Source organism: Balaenoptera physalus, assembly GCF_965194825.1.
Source record: "Balaenoptera physalus genome assembly, chromosome: 20".
Lineage (NCBI taxonomy): Eukaryota > Metazoa > Chordata > Mammalia > Artiodactyla > Balaenopteridae > Balaenoptera > Balaenoptera physalus.
In genome coordinates, this window is record NC_138901.1 from 48803788 (window position 1) to 48824377 (window position 20590).

The 20590-nt window shown below is 53.1% G+C and overlaps 3 protein-coding genes across 7 annotated transcripts; 1 reads left to right on the forward strand and 2 right to left on the reverse strand.

Moving 5' to 3' along the window:
• Positions 1-731: 731 nt before the first annotated feature.
• PROCA1 (protein interacting with cyclin A1) lies at positions 732-8818 on the reverse strand. Of its 2 annotated transcripts, XM_082442828.1 has the most exons (6): positions 8342-8809; positions 7647-7706; positions 4532-4615; positions 2278-2413; positions 1844-1999; positions 732-1765 (listed from the first exon to the last, which is right to left on the reverse strand). In XM_082442828.1, the coding sequence occupies exons 1-6, from the start codon at positions 8427-8429 to the stop codon at positions 1102-1104; spliced, it is 1188 nt and encodes a 395-aa protein (XP_082298954.1). In that variant the 5' UTR covers positions 8430-8809; the 3' UTR covers positions 732-1101. The 2 variants fall into 2 exon arrangements, with proteins under 2 accessions (XP_082298954.1, XP_082298955.1); XM_082442829.1 differs by lacking the exon at positions 7647-7706 and having other exon boundaries at positions 8342-8818.
• A 3227-nt stretch (positions 8819-12045) lies between these two features.
• On the reverse strand, positions 12046-16022 carry RAB34 (RAB34, member RAS oncogene family). Of its 3 annotated transcripts, none has more exons than XM_082442835.1 (11): positions 15872-16022; positions 14990-15202; positions 14686-14777; positions 13781-13846; positions 13577-13678; positions 13396-13460; positions 13217-13268; positions 12961-13042; positions 12791-12881; positions 12551-12658; positions 12255-12468 (listed from the first exon to the last, which is right to left on the reverse strand). In XM_082442835.1, the coding sequence occupies exons 2-11, from the start codon at positions 15041-15043 to the stop codon at positions 12401-12403; spliced, it is 780 nt and encodes a 259-aa protein (XP_082298961.1). In that variant the 5' UTR covers positions 15044-15202; positions 15872-16022; the 3' UTR covers positions 12255-12400. The 3 variants fall into 3 exon arrangements, with proteins under 3 accessions (XP_082298962.1, XP_082298961.1, XP_082298960.1); XM_082442834.1 differs by having other exon boundaries at positions 13781-13849; XM_082442836.1 differs by lacking the exon at positions 15872-16022 and having other exon boundaries at positions 12046-12468; positions 14990-15699.
• Positions 16023-17153: 1131 nt separating this feature from the next.
• On the forward strand, positions 17154-20456 carry RPL23A (ribosomal protein L23a). 2 transcript variants are annotated; one of them, XM_082442842.1, is made up of 5 exons: positions 17154-17292; positions 17888-18071; positions 19410-19586; positions 20093-20162; positions 20397-20456. In XM_082442842.1, exons 1-5 carry the CDS (start codon positions 17268-17270, stop codon positions 20409-20411), a joined length of 471 nt encoding a protein of 156 aa, XP_082298968.1. In that variant the 5' UTR covers positions 17154-17267; the 3' UTR covers positions 20412-20456. The 2 variants fall into 2 exon arrangements, with proteins under 2 accessions (XP_082298968.1, XP_082298967.1); XM_082442841.1 differs by lacking the exons at positions 20093-20162; positions 20397-20456 and adding an exon at positions 19740-19980.
• The last annotated feature ends 134 nt before the right edge of the window (positions 20457-20590 follow it).

Here is a 20590-nt window from a genome sequence, read left to right on the forward strand (position 1 = left end):
TGAGGACTAAGAAAGAATGTGTGAAGTGCTAAGTCCAGTGCCTGGGACCTCATCAAGCCTCAGGAAATATTAGCAGCTGCTGTTACACTCACACACAGCCACCCCATCCACTGTGCCTTCTAGTCTTCTCTGGCACATGGGAGAAGTCAATCGGGGTGTCTCCACTTGAACCCTGCACCTCTCTCTCCCCTTTTTGCCGGCTGGGCCTTGGTCTCTGACAGTACCTCCACGTGAGTCAAGCGTATCTCCCCCAGGATGGGCCCCCCATTCACCTGGTCCCACACACACACAGCCCTGGCGAAGAGAGCTGACTAGTCCCTTCCCCCAGCCCCATTGCCTCTTTTGTTCTCGACTGATCTCCCTGTGTTTCTTCACTAGGGCTTCACCTCACGGCTTTGCCTGTCAGCTCTGGGAAAGCAAAGCTTTCCCCCTCCCTTTCCTCTGCTTGGGGCTCAGCAGAGAAGTCAGAAAAGGCCACTGCTGCCCAAACTTGGAGAGCTCCCTGCCTTGCTTTCCTTCATTCAAGATCCCTTTGGCTGTTTGTTGGCAAGAGTTGGGGGAAGGGGCTGGCCTTCTGACAGGAATTCAGTTCCTTTCCCTTCAGCACAAAAGGCCCAGAAGGGCCTAGCAGGAGCAGAGCCACACCAGCTGGGAAGGTTCATGTTCCTTTTGATGCCACCAGCACCTGCCCCAGGGCCACTTAGAGTAGGGAAAGGCAAGGCTGCACGGAGTGGGTTAAAAGGTTCAATTTATTAGTGGTATCACTGCACACAATGCCTATCACCAAGTGGATTTTGCACAGACCTGTCTCCCAGTAGACAGGAAGCCTCCTTCCCACCCAGAGGTGCTGCTGCCCTGGATCTAGGATGTTACAGAGAAACAGGCTGTGCCCCTTCCCTGCCCTCCCACCTGCCTTCTCTGGGCTTCCTCTTGAAAGATGGATTGCCCTTCAGAAACACCTGCAGCTCCTTAGCCCCTTGGCTCCAGTTATGCCCAGAGGCTGCCCCCTCCCCCCAGAAGTAGCCAGGTTGGAGGGAGAGAGAAGCCGGGGGTCAGCTACAGGCTTGATCGCATTTATTCTTCACCCTGGTCGCCCTGGCCTCAACTGAGATAGGGGTTTGATGCTGGGGGAGATTTCCTCTTGTTGACCTTCTTGACTGGCGAGGTCTTCATCCCGGGCCTCTCGGCCTGGACCGCGTTCTTCTCTCTCTTCCTGGGTGATGAAGACTCCACAATATCCCCACTGGAGGGCTCCTCCCGCCCAGGGTCACTGTAACTGTCCTCACTCTCCAGATCTTGCCAGCTGTCTGGGCTGGACTCTGACATCCTGGCCAACTCTCTTGGGCTGAACGATCGGTTTAAGTCTGGAGGTGATTCTGATTTAACTGGGCTTTTCTTCTTAGTCAACTTGCCCTTCTTGACTTTTTTCTTCACCTTTGCCTTTTCATCCGTCTCCTCCTCCTTGTCTTTCTCTTTTTCCTTTTTCTTCTTTATCTTCTTGATCACCTTACTGCCCTGGGACTTCCCTGTGGGGCTTTCAGAACGCCAGATGGTGATGGGAGCTGCTAAGTCAGGGGTACCTGTGACCATGCCCATACCTGTGTTGGTGGGGAGGGCAGGAGGCCCCACCTGGGTCGGGATGGGAGGCTTGCTTTCTTCCTCCTCCTCGTCCTCTTCCTCTTCTTGGTTTAGGTCATCTGCCCTGCACTCATGGTGGATGGGATGGTGGATCACTGCCACAGAGACAGGCCTGTAGCTTTTGCACCTGAGGGAGAGGAGAACAGGGAAAGACGGTTGACAGAGTGTGGGGGCCAGTGCCCCCCATCAGCCCACCGGCACTCACCAGCCACACCAGAACCGCTCCACACACTCTTCCTCTGGGATGAGCTCAAAGCATGGGCACTGGATGATGTTGAAACAGGCTGAGTCCACATCTTGGGAGCAGGTTGGGCCCACATCTCCGGAACTGCTATATGTCTTCTCTGAGCAGTCCTTCAGCCTGCCACACAGGGGACTCAGGCTGGCTCCCCTGCCTCCATGACTCCCCAGGGGCCCAGAGCAAGAAGCCTGAGGGACAGCAGGCTTCCACTGGGTTCAGCCCAGTCTGCCAAAAGACCTCCCCGTGGCTCCTGGAACACAAGCCAGGTTTACAGAAGCTGGGGCCGGGCTGGCAGCGCCAGGTCAAAGCTGAAGCGGGGAACCACAGTGAAAATTTTGGATCTGGCTCTACCCAGGAGTCTCCTGGGCTGTGGGTCTCCCAAGGAGGAGGGTCCTTACCTAGAATCACAGTCACAGTGGCTGAGAGAGTGCAGGTGCACGTCGTGGTGGCCATAGTCAGAGGTGAAGGGATGGATGATGTGCCCGGTGCACTTTCTGTGTTTCCAGCAGCACCTGTCAGTGTCCTTGAATTCACCTGATGGGGTAGGAGTCTGGGGTAAGAGTCTGCGTCGTACCGGGCAGCAGCGGCAACATACCTGGATCTCCCTTCCCACAGCTCAATCTAAAGGCTTCACCAAGTTCACCTGCTGCCGCCATCGTCCCTCCCTCCCCCATAGCTGTTTTTTTCTTTTTTTTTTTGGCCGCGCCATGCAGCTTGTGGGATCTCAGTTCCCCCAAAGAGGGGTTGAACCCAGGCCCCGACAGTGAAAGCGCCACGTCCTAACCACTGGACCACCAGGGAATTCCCCCCACAGCTGCTTCTACTGCTGAGTAGTAGTAACTCAGCCCAGCGCTCTCCTCTCCCCAGTCCACTGCGTGTGACTCTGCCTGCCCCTCGCAGACTCCCAGGACAGTGTCTCACCAAATCCCCCTTGCTGTCCTGTGACACCTGCCCTTCCCCTCCACTGCCTTCTGTGGGAGCCTACCTTCCTTCCTTCCCAGGGCCCTCTGCTGACTCCTGCCTGCCCCTCGCCCAGTGCTCGGAGTTGTCAGCTGCCCCACTGCACAGAGTGCCTGGGTAAGGGAGGGCCCTCTTGCCGTGGCAGAGGGGAGCGCCACTTCAGAGTCCCCAGCAGTTAACGCTGGCAGCAGCAGCATCCTCAGTTCCTGCGCCTGCCCCACTCAGGCCCAGGAGGCCAGTGTCCGACCCCTCACAGCCTCTGAAGCCACTCCAGCCCCAGGGCCTGCTGCAGCATGACAGCTCAAGCCTGGAGGGGAGCTAGGCCTGAGCCTCCAGTGCGTCATGTTCCTTGGCTTCTCCTGCTGACTCTTCCCTTTCCCTCCTCTCTTCTCCCTCTGACACCTTTCTCACTCTCACTTCTCTCCCCTTTCCCAGACTCACTCTTGATTCTTTCCCTTCTCTTTACTCATCAAGTTCCCATTCCCCATCCATTCTCTCTCCCCAGTCCTTAGAGCCACAGACTTGAACAGTCCACCCCTTGTAGGCGACACAGATACCATGTCCCAGGGCACAGGGGAGAAGCTGCTGGGGAGAGGCCTGGGGATTAGGGGAAAGGCCTGAAGAAAGGTTCCTACCTCTTTTGCTCAGCTGAATGCAAGCCCTGTGCACACACTGGTGTCTCCCAGCCTCCACCCTCACTGCCTCAGCTCTGACCCTGCCTAAGGCCCCATCTACCAATGGCTCTCCCCTTGGGCCACCATCTAAAACAAGCCCATGAAGTGATTCCCTGTGCCGAGAGGACAAGGCACCTTCCTGCAGGTTCCCCCTGAACTCCAGCTCTGCCAGCTCCCAGAGGAGGAAGGGGGCGGGCACTCACAAGTGCCAAGGCAGCCCGACTTGGGGTGCTACGGCTGGCTAACTCCCTCCAAACAGGCCAGGAGGACTGGGCCTTTATCCAGCCCCTACAAGGGGTGGAACTGGGGCAAGACCTCATACTGGCCACCAGCTAGTAGCTAATCAGGCTGGGGGTGTATTACTCCAAGTGGCCTTAAAGTACTTGAGAGATGAGACAGCAGCTTGGTCTGAGCCTTCCCTACATTCTTCCTCCCCTTCCCTCCCCCCCACCAGGCTCTGGGGGGCCTGGGTCCCCCATACACCCCTGATCCACTTAGTGGCCTCCCTTTCTGCTTCCTTTCCTCCCATGCCCTTTCTCCATCTCAGGGAAATAAGGGGCAAGGGGAGTAAGAGTCCTGCACCACCACCTCAGGCTTTCTCCAGCATGGCTGAACTGGAGCAAAGGGCAGCAGGGTGGCAACTGCCCTGAACTTGTAGTCAGGCCTGAGTCCAAGTCTAGCTGGGTGACCTGGGGCAAGTTACTTTACTTCTCTGAGCCTTGATTTCCTTATTCACAAAATGGGGATGATGGTAATACCTATTTTGCAGGGTTGTTGGGAGGACTCAGTTCACATGTGTCAAAGATATTTGTGCACCATACATAAAGTGCCGTACAAAGGAAAGGGGTGATTGTGGCTTCCAGGAAGGGGTGGCCCTCTCTGTCTGGCACAAGAAGGGGTCTCAGAGTAGGGCAGCTGGGTGACCCTTCAGGACCAAACACTTCCCTCCCTCCTGCCTACCACCAGGTGAGGGGTGGTGGGGACCCCTGGGGCCAGAGATTCCCCCAGACAGACCCACCTTCAGAGAAGGTAGATGCGTCAGTGCTGGATGCCACACCAGCCAGCAGATGTCCTCTCTCCCAGCTGGGTAACCTGTTTATATCTGAGTACAGAGAGGTAACAGCAGCCCCCCCCCCATGCCATTCATTCAAAAAACATTTCCTGAGAAGCTCCAGCTGCAGTCCCCAGAAGATGCAGAGATTAAAAGAACGACACAACAGTCCCTGCTGTCAAGGGGCTGGGGGAGGGGATGAGGAGGGTTGAGGCAGGAGAGGTCTGTGGAACAGTGCATGACAGTAGTGTGAGGCAAACACTGATAGGGAGGGAAATGGTGGGGAGGAAGGCCTGTGGGAGGACAGAACAAGGACACCTACTGAGATAGGGATGGGGGGACCTTCTTGGAAGAAGCATAATAGGAGCTGAATCTGGAGTCATGAATAGGAGTGAGCCAGAGTCTAGGCAAGAAGGGACAGTTCCAGGAATTGTCCCAGGGTGTTCCCAAAGACAACTCCAACTGGCAGCAGCTCCATCAGCAACCACAGGGTAGAGTCTGCCACTTCCTTTTTCCTCCTACTATTAGCTTTGTCCTTTGGGGTACTGGAGCTGAGTCCTGCTTAAGGAAGGTAGCTGACTGCTTGGGGACTTCAGCTGGGCTTTCAGTGGCACTCGGTCATCCTTCTACTGGTCCCTGGTGAGCTTGTTTCCCACAGCACAGGAAGTACTCAAAATTAATGGAATGAATGGATGAAACTCCAAGCACTTTCCTGGAAACTCCTACCCTGCTTCTGTTCCTCTCAGCACAAAATTTCACCAGCATTATCTATGGCTGCCCCCACCCTCATCAACTTCCAGTCTGGGGAAGTGGCCCTCCTTCCTCCTGCCCAAGCACCTGAACTCTAGGTCCCAGCCAGAATTCTCGCCTTCTGCCTCTTTACTGTTTTTGGGTTTTTTTTCTCCTTACAGGCTATGAACATCTTTAAACAAAACACTCTATGAACCCTGTTTCTCACTCTGCCACTGCATATCCCACCCCTCTTCCTTTTCAATCCAAGTTTATTCACTCCCTCATTTAACGGATGGATTAGCTTTACTAGGCACCAGTGAAGGAAGCCTAGTCCCTACTTTAGTGAGCTCAGAGTCTCTACCTCTCTCTTCTACTCCAGCCACCTACAGCATGGCAGCCATCCCAGCCCCTCTAGCAGAATAGCCCAGGCAAAGGCCACCAGTGATCTAATAGCCAAACCCAGTGGCCTTCTTTTAGTCTCATCTCACTTGACCCTGTTGACCAATCAATCTCTTTCTTCTGCAAACTGTTCCTTTGGCTCCCATGACAGACCCCTCTCATATCTCTCTTCCTTCCCAGCTTTTTAATTCTTTCCTAACTCCTTTGCTGTCCCCTCCTTCTCTGCTGTATCCCTTAAATTGGTGATTACCAAGGTTCTGTCTTTGGTCTCCTCAGAAGAAGCTACAGGCTTGTCTTGGATAATGTTATCCACTTCCATGGTTTCAACATCCACTAATAAAATGACATAAATCTGGGTCTCCAATTCAGACTGCTTTCCTGAGCACGTAGCCAATGTCCTCTTGGGCATTCCCAAAACATCAAACCAGCATGTCCCATATGAACCCACCATCTTCTCCCTACCCTTCATGAACCACCTCCTCTTGTATCTTCCATTTCAGAGAGCAACAGACACCTCAGCTAGAAATCCAGGGATCATTCTTTCCCTCACTTCTCACCAACCTGATGACCAAGTCTTGCCATGCCTACCTGCCCCCATATCTGCCTCTGTCTTGGTTTAGATCTTCATTACCTCTGACCAAGACAGCTGGAGTAACCTTCTGCCTGGCCTCCCTGACTTCTGTCCCACTACCCACATCCAGTCCTCACAATGCAGCCAAACCGGTTCAGCACATTCCTCCTCTTTAATAGCATTCCACTGCCTTCAGGATGAGGTAAGAACTCATCAGGACAGAAATGGTCCCCAGGACCCAGGCCCTGGTTCTTCAGTTATAAGTTCCTCTTGTCCATCCATCCCTCCTCCCACCCCTCCCTTTTCCATTCCTTCTCTCCTGCCTCCCACTCCCCAGGAACACCTGCTCATCTTGGAAAGAACAATGCTATCCAAGTAGAATGGGTCACACTTCTCTTTTGCCCCTTTACCCTGCGCCAATGTACTTCATGTGTTTATAGCAACTTGAGAACAAGGCCTATATTTAATCCACCTCTGTATCTATAGATCCTGGAACATGGAAAGTGCTCAGTAAATGTTGGTTGATTGAATGAACACATGAGTAGAAGAGAATAAAGCCCCTATTGGAGCCACAAAGAAGCTATGGCATTGGAGATTCTGCTCAGGGTTCAAACCTGGGGACTTTTCTAGGGAAGGAGAATTGACCTTGGATGAGCATCTTCCTAATGTCAGGCACTGTGCTGGGCTTTTTTTCGGGGGTGGGGGGGGCGGCTTTTAAAATATGCCTTTGATTCTAAATCCTCACCAAAGCCCATTTTATGGATGGGGACAGAGAGACTTACAATAAGTAACCTGTCCAAAGACACAACAGATGACAGAGGTAGGATTCAAATCCAGTTTTCCTGGCTCCATAGTCTATGCTCTTTCAGCCTACTTATGGTTCCTATCCAAAACCTGTCCTGCCAGCTATCACTTCCCATTACACCGACTTTTCAACTCTAATATAGCCAATTCCTCACCCTCTGGTTTTACTCAGTCCTGACTCCACAGCCTCCCGGTATCCAGCCTGGACCCTAAGGTCAGGCCAGAGGAGCGCGAGCCAGGGTCAGGATTCAAACTCTGCTTGCTCTCTCCAGTCACCATGGAAGAGGCTTATATGCAGGGTCCACTGGCTAATTCCCCCAACACCCCCAAGAAGCCCTGACAATTACAACTCTACCAAGGGGAGGGATTTAATAACTCTCCTCAGATCTTCAGTCGGAGTTTCCGACTGAAGCAGCAGTCCAGGGCAGCAGTCCAGAGCTCCTCAGCAGAAGTGATTGAAGTTGGACACAGGGGGGTACTTCATAATGAATGAGAGTGATAGCTTAAAAGGAAGAGGGAGGCTTGTGGTCTCTTTCTCAGTAGGGCATTATTCTGGGCGCAGGGGCCAAAACTCACAGGTGATGCTCATTTGTACAGAATCTTCCCAGTCTGGCGAGCTGAGGCGCTCCCCCCGACCTTGCAGCACAGGGCGTAGGGTTTCAGGTTGGGTACCCGGGCAGCAGAACGGGGGAAGGAGGGAGGGAGGGAGGAAGGAAGGGAGGGAGTAACCAAGGAAGGGAAGGAGGGAAGAGGAGGGAGCAAGGCAGGGCGGCTCCCGTCTCCTTGGAAATGCCTCCCCGGCCCCGCCCACATCTGGAGGCGATTGTGATGTCGCCCGTGGAACTTCAGACTTTTTCCTGCCCCAGAGTCAATGAAACCTCCCGCCCCAGCCCCGGCGACTAGTTGGGCGCTGGACCATGGGCTCCAGCCAAGCCCCGCACTTCTTGGGCAGCGGCTTGGGCCCCCGGTGCGGCACAGCAACGTCTTCCAGCCTTACAACCGTAGCTCTCAGCTCTGGCTTCAACCGGACCACCCCAACTGAACGCGCAGGCAGTTCTCTAGGTCCTCAGGACCCCAGTCCTCAATCATTGGTCCATGGCTCGACGTGAGCCCACCCCCATATCCTAACTCCGCCCCAGCCAGTCCTTGGCCCCGCCTCCTTCGTCGGGCTCTCTCAGGTTCCACACCCCCCTCGGGTTCTCAAGCCAGCCCCCGTGCCACGCCCCCAGCCGGAAGCCCTCCCCTAATCTGCTGCCACGTCCCCTCCTTACCGGTGCTGCTCTCGTCCCACCAGCTGGAATCGTCCTCAGTTTTTTCCTTAGTCCACCTTTCAATCCTCAGTGTCGTCCTAACCCACATATCTCTCAGCCTAGTTCTTCGTCTCTACAAGACTCTTCCTCGCAGAAGTCCAACCCTGAACCTCAGCTTGGCCGAGTCCAACGTAAACCCCAATCTCAGCTTCGCCCCAGTCCAGCCCTTAACTCCGCCTCATGCTTGCCCAGTCTCCCGCCTCCCTCCGCTCTAGGCTGCGTTGTCTTAGTCCAAGTCTGAGCTTCCGCTGCGCTCTTCATCCGGGTCCTCCCAGTTCATTCGGGCCTCCCCCTCTTTGTTCCACTTTAACCTTAGCACCTCCCCGTTATCTCAGGTCTAAACTTTAGTTCGGCCGCTGAGGCCCAGCCCTCAATCCCATCCCTAGTTCTTTTCTAGATCTGCTCCAGGTTTAGTCCTACCCCCAGACCCTAGCCCCGCCCCTAACCCCGTTCTTAGCCCCGCCCCAGCCATTCTCTCAACATCCGGGCCCCTCCCAATCCTTCGGAACCCAGCCGCTGCCCTTAGCCCCGCCCCCAATCTACAACCGGGGACCTGCCCGGGTGCCTAGGGAGCTACTCCCTCTAAACTCCAACCCGCCATCCTGGCTCTTCCAAGGTCCCTCCTTCCCTGGCGGGAGGCCGGGCTCGCTCTCGCTCTCTCTCCCCGTCCGCAGGCCCCTCCACTGGAGCCCGGCTAATGAAGACGTGATGTCGGCTTGCAGCCCCGCCTGTGGCGCCCACCCACAGCGTCCCCTCCTAGCCCCCATGGGGCACCCTGTATTGAGACAATACTGCCCAATATAGACATCAACATAGAGCCAAATAATCGTGGTCACTCTTCCCCCAAATATTTATTATAATAGTTAAGGTTTTTGAGCTCTTCCTGTGTGTGTTAGTGCTTTATTTCACTCTTGCAACCTCATGTCGTATCTCCATAGGCTTGCCCCATGCGGGGAGCAGGGCAAGCTGCACGCATAGTCACCTACTACACACGCCCCTCACAGTGCACACCCCTCTCACCCTCAAGTATAGTATACACACTGCACATGCATGTACCACACTCACAGCGCAGGTTAAAATATCTACTCACCACACACGGACCAACGCAACACGCACACATGCACACGCCCCTCACATACACCACCCAGAACACAGACCCATACTCCTGCTCCCCACGCTCCACGCAGCACAAACACTCCACAGCAGTACTATGGTGCAGGACACACACACACACACACACACACACACACACACACATACACACTCTGTGTAAGGCAAGAGTTGGGGATCACAGTCCTGTAAGGAAACAGAGATGGAAGAACAATTCCAGGAGAGTGTGAAAAAAGTGTTACAGCCACATCACTATCTTTCTACACATCACACCTCTCAATTTCTCTTGGTACCAGGCTCCAAAGCCAGGATATGCCTCAAAGGATGGAGAGAAGGGAAAAGGATGTTGCTTAAACTTTGTTTTCTCCAGAGTCATCAAGGGCCTCTCCTGCTGCTGCTCTGCATGATCTCAACCTCCACCTTCCTCAAGACCCAGCAGCCGGAGTGGCAGGATCACCACCCAGACCCTCTTACCCACTGTAGCTTTAGAGAACTCTAAGAACAGCAGGGAGGACTTCCCTGGTGGCGCAGTGGTTCAGTATCCGCCTGCCAATGCAGGGGACAAGGGTTCGAGCCCTGGTCTGGGAAGATCCCACATGCTGCGGAGCAACTAAGCCCGTGCACCACAACTACTGAGCCTGCGCTCTAGAGCCCGTGAGCCATAACTACTGAGCCCACGTGCCACAACTACTGAAGCCCACGTGCCTAGAGCCCGTGCTCCACAACAAGAGAAGTCCCCGCTCACCGCAACTGGAGAAAGCCCGTGTGCAGCAACAAAGACACATGCAGCCAAAAATAAATAAAATAGTTTTAAAAAAATAAGAACAGCAGGGGACGGGAAGCCAGTAGAAAGGGGAGAGTGTAGAAAAGCCAACTCTTCCAGAATAGAGTAGTGGGTAAGAATGGAAGCAAAAGATTGGGATTGACATATATACACTACTATACACTACACTACTACACTACTAGATAACTAATGAGAACCTACTGTATAGCACAGAGAACTCTACTCAAGTGCTCTGTGGTGACCTAAATGGGAAGGAAATCCAAAAAAGAGGGGATATATGTATATGTATGGCTGATTCACTTTGCTGTATAGCAGAAACTGACACACCAGTGTAAAGCAACTATACTCCAATTTAAATTTTAAAAAAAAAGAATGGAAGCAAAGGAAGAGCACTTGCTAACTGGGAACGAGGATCTGTGTTCTAATCTTGACCCTCCATGACCGCCCAGGATGACACCAGGCCACATGTGTCCCTCCATTGTTGGCCCAGATATCTGAGACACTTCCAGCCAATCTCTGGCTCTCTGGATGTCAACAGTGAGCCAGGTTCTTGGTCACTCTTCACCGAAATTGTTATTATAATAGTTAAGGTTTCTGAGCTCTTCCTATGTATGTTAGTGCTTTATCTTATTTCATCCATGAAATAACTGGGAGTTCCCTGGTGGCCTGGTGGTTAGGATTCTGGGCTTTCACTGCCATCGCCCAGGTTCAATCCCTGGTCAGGGAACTGAGATCCCGTAAGACGCATGGCATGCCCCCCCAAAATAATAATTGAGATGAGGAAACTAAGTCACAGAGGTTAAGTGATTTGTCTGAGTGTCCCAGGATGGACAGCAAGGATTCAAATGCAGATCCTCCTGACTTGGAGCACGTCTTTTTTTTTTTTTGAAGAGGGAAAAGTGTATGCCTTTTTTTTTTTTTTTTTTTGGCTGCGTTGGGTCTTAGTTGCAGCATGCAGGATCTTCGTTGAGGCGTGCAGGATCTTTTGTTCTGGCACGCAGGCTTCTCTCTGGTTGTGGTGTGCGGGTTTTTCTCTAGTTGTGGCTCTCAGGCTCCAGGGCATGTGTGCTCGGTAGTTTGTGGCACGCGGGCTCTAGCTGAGGTGCGTGAGCCCAGTAGTTGTGGCGCGCAGGCTTAGTTGCCCCACAGCATGTGGGATCTTAGTTCCCTGACCAGGGATCGAACCCACGTCCCCTGCATTGCAAGGTAGATTCTTTACCACTGGACCACCAGGGAAGTCCCCGTATGTCTTATTTTTAATCCAATTTAGTTTTTTAATTGTTTTAAAATATAAGAATATGCTACTGATAATTTTGTTAACTAATATAGTTAGATGTTGTCAGATAGCACATCTTCTGAGTAAGAGCCCTGCCTCTACCTTCCTGGGCCTTCTGGTCAACCCAAAAAGCACCCAAAACTCATTCACTTCTCACTGTGTTCCCCTCAGAGAAGTATTTTTTAAAGGACAGGCAGGAGGAAGGTGAAAAAAAATAAAAATATTATCCAATGGTGGACTTGGGTATAAGCACGAAGTAGCAGGAGACATTTGAGGGGGAAGGGACCAAAGGAAAAGGGCTCTCAAAGATCTCAAAAATTATTCAGATGTCATCCAGTGAGGGTTCGGTGCATCCCCCAAACGTGGTCCCTGAGCTCCTAGCCTGCCAGAGGCCAGGAATGGCCAGAATCCCAGAAGTCTCCAGTCCCAAGATCACCATACAGCCCTGCCCATTCCATATCCCTGATCCCCCACAAAGGACTCCAGCACCTAACCTGCTAATAACAGATATTTTAATGCATAAGGCATAGTGTGAGGCTGGGACCATTAAGCATCCTCAAACCCAGAAGGCCCAGCAGGCTGAGTAAGAGCAGCAGGGCTCACCCACCTCCCTACCACTGGGCAACCTGGAGAGCCCTGGAGGAGAGGGGCATCCAGTTTTTGGCACGGTGCCTGGGAGCAGGAAGTGACTAGCATGGTCCCAGCTACACCTCTGGGGATACTGCCACCAAGGGGCAGCTCTTTGGTCTGGAAAAACAGTCAGTGCAAATGTCCAGGGGTTGAGCTCTGGGGGAGTCAATGTGGCACACTGCCCCAGGGCTGGGCAGTCTCTGGACAGTACCCTCACCCGTCATGGGCAACACATGGGCTTCTTCTTGCTGGCAGTTAGGTAGAGGTTGCTGTCATCACTGTTGATGCCTGAAGAAGGGTGAGAAACATGTGAAGCACGGATTGGAAGGTCCCTGTGCCCTCTGCCACCCTCATCCAGGCGGGCACTCACGGACAACATCCCCAATACGCCGGGATCCCGATTTCTCCAGCTCAGCCAGCACATTGGCCTCAAAGGTCAGTGCCGTCACACGAAAGAAGAATTCCCGGACATTTTCACCTGACATGGGGAGCAGATGGGTGCTCAGGGGCAGTTCCAGGCCTGGGGTCAATGAGCACAGCTGGAGGTGTGGGAGTGAGAGGCAAGGTAGGCAGGAATGCCACGGCAGAAGGCGGGACGCCTCTGACTCACCAGTGAGAGATGAGACTGCCCAGTACTCGGCCTTCATCTCTTGGGCCACCTTGAGTGCATCTTTCTCCATTAGCGTATACTGAGCAGGAGTCTGAGGGAAAGTCAGAGTCAGATGCTGGGGGTGGGGTTTCCCTTGTCAAGGTGGGAATTCCCCCGCCTGGCACACTCACACTCAGGTCCTTCTTGGAACCCACGAGGAAGAGAAGCACACTGGAAGGGTCATTCTCCTTGAGTGCATCAGCTAGCCACTGCCTGCCATAGACAGTGGACAGCAAGGGATGAGGGAGCTAGACAGGCTCCCCCCGCTGACACTTACATGCCCAGAAGGATATGCATTCTTCTCCTTGCCTTCCATGCTCCTGACCCCCCTCTTTTCTGAACCTTCTCTTCCCAGAGCCCCCATTATAGTTCAGCATGCCCACGTACTTGGTATGTTCCAGGGAGGCCACATCATTCAGGTTGAAAACGATGATGATGGCTGGAAGAGTGGGAGAAAACATATGCAGATTGTTGGGGAAGACACTACTGGTTCATTTCCACAATCCCTCCAGCCCTAGACTAGAGGCCAGGTGCTCCCACCTACCTCACTTAACCGTGGCCCTTACCTTGAGCTCCTCGGTAGTAGGTCGATGCAATGCATTTGAACCTCTCCTGTCCAGCGGTGTCCCAGCTGGGAGGAAGGAGGGGGGAACACAGGTATGTGTGGGGCAGGGTGGTGCTGGTGGCTGCGGTGGGAGATAGGTGCTGGGAGAAGGAACGGCGGGAAGGAGTGGAGGAAGAACTCACAGCTGCAGACTGAAGGGGACGCCCAACACCTCAAATCGTTCCATCTCAAAGTCCACTCCGATGGTGGCCTTGTAGTTCTTATCAAAGGTGTCTTTGCAGAACCTGAGGGGGCACCAGATGCTCTGGTCCTGAGCCCAGCCCACCTGGCTAGACCTGGGCCCACTCTGCCCAGCCCAAAACAGCTCAGCTGCAGCACCCTCTTACCTATTAATGAGACAAGTCTTCCCCACTGACAGGTCGCCCACCACAATGACCTTGGAGATCTTAAATCTGCTGGACACAAGAGTGGGCAGGAAAAGTGAGCGCTAGCTCTTTCACTCAGAGGAGTCCCAATGCTCCCTAGTAGGTCCACAAAGGTAGCTGCACCCAGGCTGAGGTTACCATAGACACAAGGCCTGGACAAATATGCTGGGGAGGAGTGTTTTTGTTTTAGTATCAGAGAGACATGATTTTGAATTCCGGCTCTCACTTACTAGCTGTGTGACTTAGAACAAGTTTCTCAGCTTCTCTGAGCCTCAGTTTCAACCTTTGTTAAGTGGGGATTTAACATACATTTTATTGGGTGGTTGTGAAGGTTAAAATGAGATAAATGTCCTATATTCTGAGACATACACACACACACAAACATACATTCTAACATCTCTGAAATCAGGATACATCTTAAAAGTGGCGGTGTTTTCCATTTAATAAAAGACAATAATAGTATACAACACACTGCTTGGGCACACAGTAAATGCTCAATTACTGGTGGCAACTGTTAAGAGTGTTACCTTTTTTTACCCACAATAGGACTCATCCCTCTAGGACTGCTCCCTGCCCTGGAGCTCAAATAGATGGTGTGGGGGAAGCTGAGCTGGTGACCACGCCCTCATGTTGGACACCTTCTCTGTGTCAGGAATTAAACTGCCACCTTCCTACCTCACCCCATCTCTTAGGACTCGCCACAACCTAGCTGGAAGAAACGGGAGCACACAGGGGCATGAAAAGGGGGAACAACCATATAGCTGGTAAAAGCTGAAATGGAGCCTCCAGTTGCTGGCTCTGTACCCTTGCTTTGACTACAGGTTTCCTGGGACTTCCTTTCTTCGTTCCGGGTGTCTCTAACTCACCCCACGGTGCCTGTCCGGTGCTCCTGGCAGGCGCAGGTGACGCGGGGGTGGAAGCCTTTGTGCACGTGCAAAGCGGCCTCCTTCCTCAGGCACTGAGAGGGATGGAAGAGAACGGGACTCACCCATTCCTGGCCCTCTTCCCGCAACCAAGCAGCCCGCGGCGGGGGATGGGGAGGGGACCACCCAGAAGCAGCAGGCCTAGCTGGGCGGCAGGGCTGGGCCCAAGCCTGTAACTGGTCTGGTGCCGCCTCCTCCCCGCCCACACCCACCGCAGCCAGAAGCCCGACGTGGCCCTGGCGCCTACCTGGGGCAGCTCCGTCAGGACGCGGTCCCTGCGCACCGGCGCCAGAATGTTCATCTTGCCTGCGGCCTTGCGGGGCGCCCTGAGAAGGCGCGGAGGCCTGATCCGCCCCAGCGACCCGGGCCCGTGGAGACCCGACAATCACCCGCGACCGAGGGGTCCCGACTATAACTCGGGGCCACGGGGAGCCTACGGGAGCCCGTGGCCTCGGGGACGCTACAACCACCGCGGGCCACGGGGATGAGACAATCACCCGGGGCCGGGGCGAACCCACAATCACCCGGGCCCGGGGCGTCCCCAGGACGACTCGGGGGCGAGGAGACCCCTCGGCCGCCAAGTTGGGGCGTGGAGTCCCGTCTGGGGGGACCCGAGCCCGCGCAGACCCTACAATAACCCGGGGCCGGATAGTTCCTACAATAACTCGAGGCCGTGAAGACCCGACGACAACTCGGGGTTGAGGCGACCCTACCATAACAGAGAAGCCCGGGGGCGCGGAGCGGCCCCGCCACACGGGGTCAGTGTGGGCAGGGACGGCACAGCACGGCCGGTGGACTGCTGGAGGAGGGGGCGAGGGGCCCAGTGCGCTGCAGGGCCTCGCGTCCCACTCGGCTCTCCCTTCGCAAGCGCTGTAACTTGATCCCCGGAAATTCCTGGAAAAGGGCCGCCCCCCGCCCCTCTCCCGGCAGCTCCAGGCCTCGCAGTCCGCCCCAGCCTCCCCCTCCCCTCCTCCCGCCAGCGCTGCCCCAGGTCAGCCTCCCCCTGCAGACGCCTCACCCGGCTGCGGGCCCGCCCTCACCCTGGTTGGAACCTTCCCAGATCGGGATCCCCCAGGTCTCTCTCCCCTGCACCTCCTGTGCCGGGCGGAGCCTCCATGGGGACCCTTACCCAGTCGAATTGGTGATGGGGAATCGGTGATCGCTGCGCAGCATCTGGCTGCGCCAGGAACCAGCGGGAGGGGAAAGGGGGAGAGAAGGGGCCCTAGGAGAGGCGGTGCTTCCCTCCTCAACTCCAGGCCCAGGACGTGACTCATAGGGTCTGCCCCCACTCGCCCTTCTGCCCTGGGAGGTGGTGGTGGGGAGCGTAGAGGGGGTGCCAGGGTCGGAACGAGGTGCCACCAAGGAGAGAGAGGTCCGAAATCTGGTGCGTTTTCCTCCAAGGCTGCCGTGTTAGATTGGGGGCCTGGGGCGCCGAAGACCAAGCTGCCTCCCTTGGTGGAGGATAAAGGAGGGCTAGGGGACCCAGAATTCCTCCCTTTGGAGAAGTCACCGCTCTGGGACATGGGGACCCTCCTTTGGCATGGGCGTTCTTCGCTCTGACCCCATTGAAATCCACCCCCACTCCCCCAGGACTTTTCTTTTTTGCAGTCTGCAGGCTAGAAGAAGGAGTAGCACACAACAAATCTCACCTTCAAAGGTGATTCCAAGAGAGGAGGGGGAGGACAGAAAGGCGATGCGATATGAGGTAAGCACAGTCCTTCAAAGAAGAAAACCCGAGCGTTTACTAAACCTTGCTCTGTGTCAGGAACTGAATTTGGGGATGCAAAGATGACTGGAGCAAGGAAGAGAAGACTGCTTAAAGGGAGGGGACTGTGAATGAAATTATTCCCATGAAGAACGAGCGTATCCTGGAGAAATCTGATCGCTGGGTATTTGGAATAATTGGTAGAGTCTCTTCAACAGTATTATCGGGAAGACGCATGAAATCTGTCATAGGGGCAATGTGGCCACCTCCTACCTCTTCTGACACTTCGCTCTTCCCCTCCGCCTGACTCGACTTTTTCTGCCACCTAATCACCGTGTTATAAATAAGCCGTGTCCCCTCTCTCGACCTCAGTTTCCACAGATGTCTGAGGGAGTTGGACTGGGCAAATTCTGCTCTAACGTTCTAGAATTTTGCTTCACTCTACCTGAGTCAATCTAACTACAGTATATTAATTCCAGTTTGCAGTGGAACTGCAATCTTGTAATCCTCCTCCCTAAAGTTGCTCAAGATGTGAAGCGCTCAGTCCCGTGCAGCCGCAGGCTACACCATCCACCCGCCACATAAAATAAACACGCGTCTCCAAAAAACTACAACCCCCATGAAGCTTTAGGGTCTAACAAACGGAGGGGTGGTGCTAGTTTAATCCCTCTCGCGAGGAAATAAAATCTAACTACCATTCCCGGCGGGCGCCGCGCTGCAGAGTATCCAATCAGCTTTAAGTAAAGAGTATCGCGAGTCTTCTGTGAGACTTGACTCTATAAGCCCGTGGGAACAAGTCTCGAAAACCCTTTTCACGAAGATGGCGCCGAAAGCGAAGAAGGAAGGTGTGTGCCGGGGCTGGGAATACACAGCTGGCTGGCCTGGGGTCCCCGCAGAGTAAATGAACTGAGAGGATGATGGCTGGGCCAGGCCTTGCGGTGTCTGCTGTGGGGCCGCTCCTCGAGTTTTGGCAACGCTGAGGAGCGCGTGGGCCCAGCCGCATGGTCTGGGCTTCAGTGAAGGGTGTTGGGGAGGCAAGCCCGGCCGGTACCACCTGCGGGGGTCAGCCAGACAGTCGGCTCTGGGGCGCTCCATGTCTCTAGACCTGTAAGGAATCGGTACTCTCATCTTCCCTTTTATCGCCATGTTAAATGGGGCTATATACTGTCCGCCGATGGCTGGACGATGTTATACATAAAATTACTAGTTCACATTTTTAGCAAGTGTCAAGCGTTTGGTCATTGCTAGTTTCTTTCTCATCGTATCCCAAGTTCCCCCTAGAATCGTGCATATGATGGAAAAATTTTAAACTCCTGAGACTTGTGATGTCTTCAAAGGAACCACTGATGCACGTGTGGCCTCGGGCGCCCACTATGGGTCTTGAGGCCAGAAGTGATTGATTTCTGAATCCCGCACCCTCGTTTTCTTTCCTTCTCTCAGTCCCTGCCCCTCCGAAAGCCGAAGCCAAAGCAAAGGCTTTGAAGGCCAAGAAAGCAGTGTTGAAAGGCGTACACAGCCACAAAAAAAAGAAGATCCGGACGTCACCCACCTTCCGACGGCCCAAAACACTGCGGCTCAGGAGGCAGCCCAAATATCCTCGGAAGAGCGCCCCTAGGAGAAACAAGTCAGTACTGCCCCGTACCCTTGAAAACATGTTTGGATATCCTCCATTGGTAATTTGGAAATTTACGAAACCTAGAGCATGGCTTCTGAAAACCACGTTGGTACCTAGTGTGCTTCTCTAAAGGAAGTATGAGGAGAATAATGCCCTGTTTAAGAACGAAAGGAGGCGTGTTTAGCATATTAGCAGGAATTGTTTAAAACAACCCAGAGTCACTGTCAAGATTAGCGAATTGTTAGGTTAATCATTGTTTCATATGCAGTCTACTTTCTTGTGAGTATAAAGTGGGACTTAGAGAGATGTTCTTTGTTTGGGGGTTCCAGGTTTAGGTTGCTCCTCGTTGCACTTTTTTTAAATCTTTGCTGTGGGGAATAGTCCTCGAAGGTGAGGATGTGGGATGATTCTAGATTGATGAGATTCATTCATCTATATTGGACAGTGAAGACCTGTAGCAGTGTATGGCAACTTCTTTTCATTCACTTTCCCAAATGTTTACAGTCAAGGAATGGTTGGGGGAGTGAGTGGAAAAGGTTAGGGTACTTGAGTGTTTCGGTATCTCTAGTGGTAATGACTGACCTTAGGGAGCACAGTTTAGAGTAGAGCCATGGTAGTGGTTACCACCAGGGGGTCCTCCCACTGCTTCCTAAGAAAAAGGCAGGAGAGTGGATTGTGTCCACGGAGAAATGGACTTGACAGACTTTTTACTGCCATTTGGACCTAGAATTTAGTGTGATGAGAGGTTGAGATCTGATCTCTACTTTCAAAAGAGGATGGTGTACCCAGGCAAATAGAGCCTTTCTTCTCCAAATTTCAGGGGGAAAGCTGTGTTAGACGGCCACTGTAACTTTAACCTGAGCTGTAAATAAAAAGTTGCTTTCAAGAATTGATGGCTTGTAAGCCAGTTTTCAGCAACCAAAGGGGGCAAAACAGTCGATTCAGCCTCATAGTGAAGCACCAACATTCTTTGGAACCCTAGCCTAAGTTTCTAGATTCCATAGTCTTAACTTTATGCTCTTGGGTTAAGTTGTCTAACCTCTAAAGTCTCAAATTTCTTCTAGAAATTTGCTCTTCAGAAATGTTGAGGTCAGGTAAAAGAATGAAGAAGGTTGGAACTCAAAAATGATTCTTTAATCACTTAAAGGGTGAAAGCCCTTGAGATGTCCCCAAGCTGAGGCTCCAGGTCCCTAAGTTTCAGGGTGCATGTGATGACACTGTTCAGCGACCAAAGTCTGACGCAAATGATTGCTACCTCATTGTCTGATGCACTTGGGCTCCAAAAGAGGGCCCATTCTTTATTTTACTGGGCCCAAGCCAGTTGACCCCATTTTGCCTCTCTCCCAGGCTTGACCACTATGCCATCATCAAGTTCCCCCTCACCACCGAGTCAGCCATGAAGAAAATAGAAGACAACAACACACTGGTGTTCATTGTGGATGTCAAAGCCAACAAGCACCAAATTAAACAGGCTGTGAAGAAGCTCTATGACATTGATGTGGCTAAGGTCAACACCCTGATCAGGTGAGTGGAGTCCTGTGGGATGGGGAGGAGCCCAGGGCCTCTGGGCCTCTTGTCAGAAGCCAGGAAGGAAACCTGAATGGTATGAAATTCCTTGATGCTGCTTTTGGGATCAGAAGTAGACTTCCCAGTGAGCAGCCCCTGCTGTAATTGCAGTCCCTTGTATGGAGTATGGACTTCTGAGGAAACATCAGGTGTCCTGCCTCTAGGACTTAAGGGGTTGGTGCTCATCTTCTTGATCCCTACCTCTAGACAGAAGCAGACCCTAGAGTAAGATACAGTTATTGTCAGAATGCCTGTGGTGTTTCCCATAAAATGGAATTGGCTTCATTTGTGGCTTAGTGGCTTCCCTGACCCCCTCTGCGCAAATGATGGAAAAATCACTATTTGGGGTGGGGGGGGGAATGACATGAACAAAGGAACCACCAATACACCAGAAGACTGGGGAGGAAGGAAGGGCATGGGGGCAGTGAGGGCAGTAGGGACTAAGGCTTCCTTCTCCACCCTAGGCCTGACGGAGAGAAGAAGGCATATGTTCGACTGGCTCCTGACTATGATGCTTTGGATGTTGCCAACAAAGTAAGCTTCCTTTGCTACAAACTCCTTAACACCCCCCCCTTCCTGGGTGCAAATGATGTGTCTGTAGTGACCAAACCCTGACTTCGGTGATTAGTTTCAACTGACTGACTGCGCCCCTTCTTTAATAGGCCCTACCCCTCACCATGGGCCCTCAATTTGCTTTTTAACTTTGACATTTCCCTCTTAATATTCACATTTCAACTCCCAGTAACAAAGCTCCCTTTTGTTTTTCAGATTGGGATCATCTAAACTGAGTCCAGCTGACTAATTCTAAATATAAAAGTTTTCACTATATGTATGCTTCTTTTCTTTATGTTGATTTCTGGGTGGGAGGCCATACTGTGGTATATACACACCTAAGTAACAGGGCTTGGGCAAGACTCTTGGTCTCCTTAACCTGTTGGAACACTCAGCCCTATCACCTCACC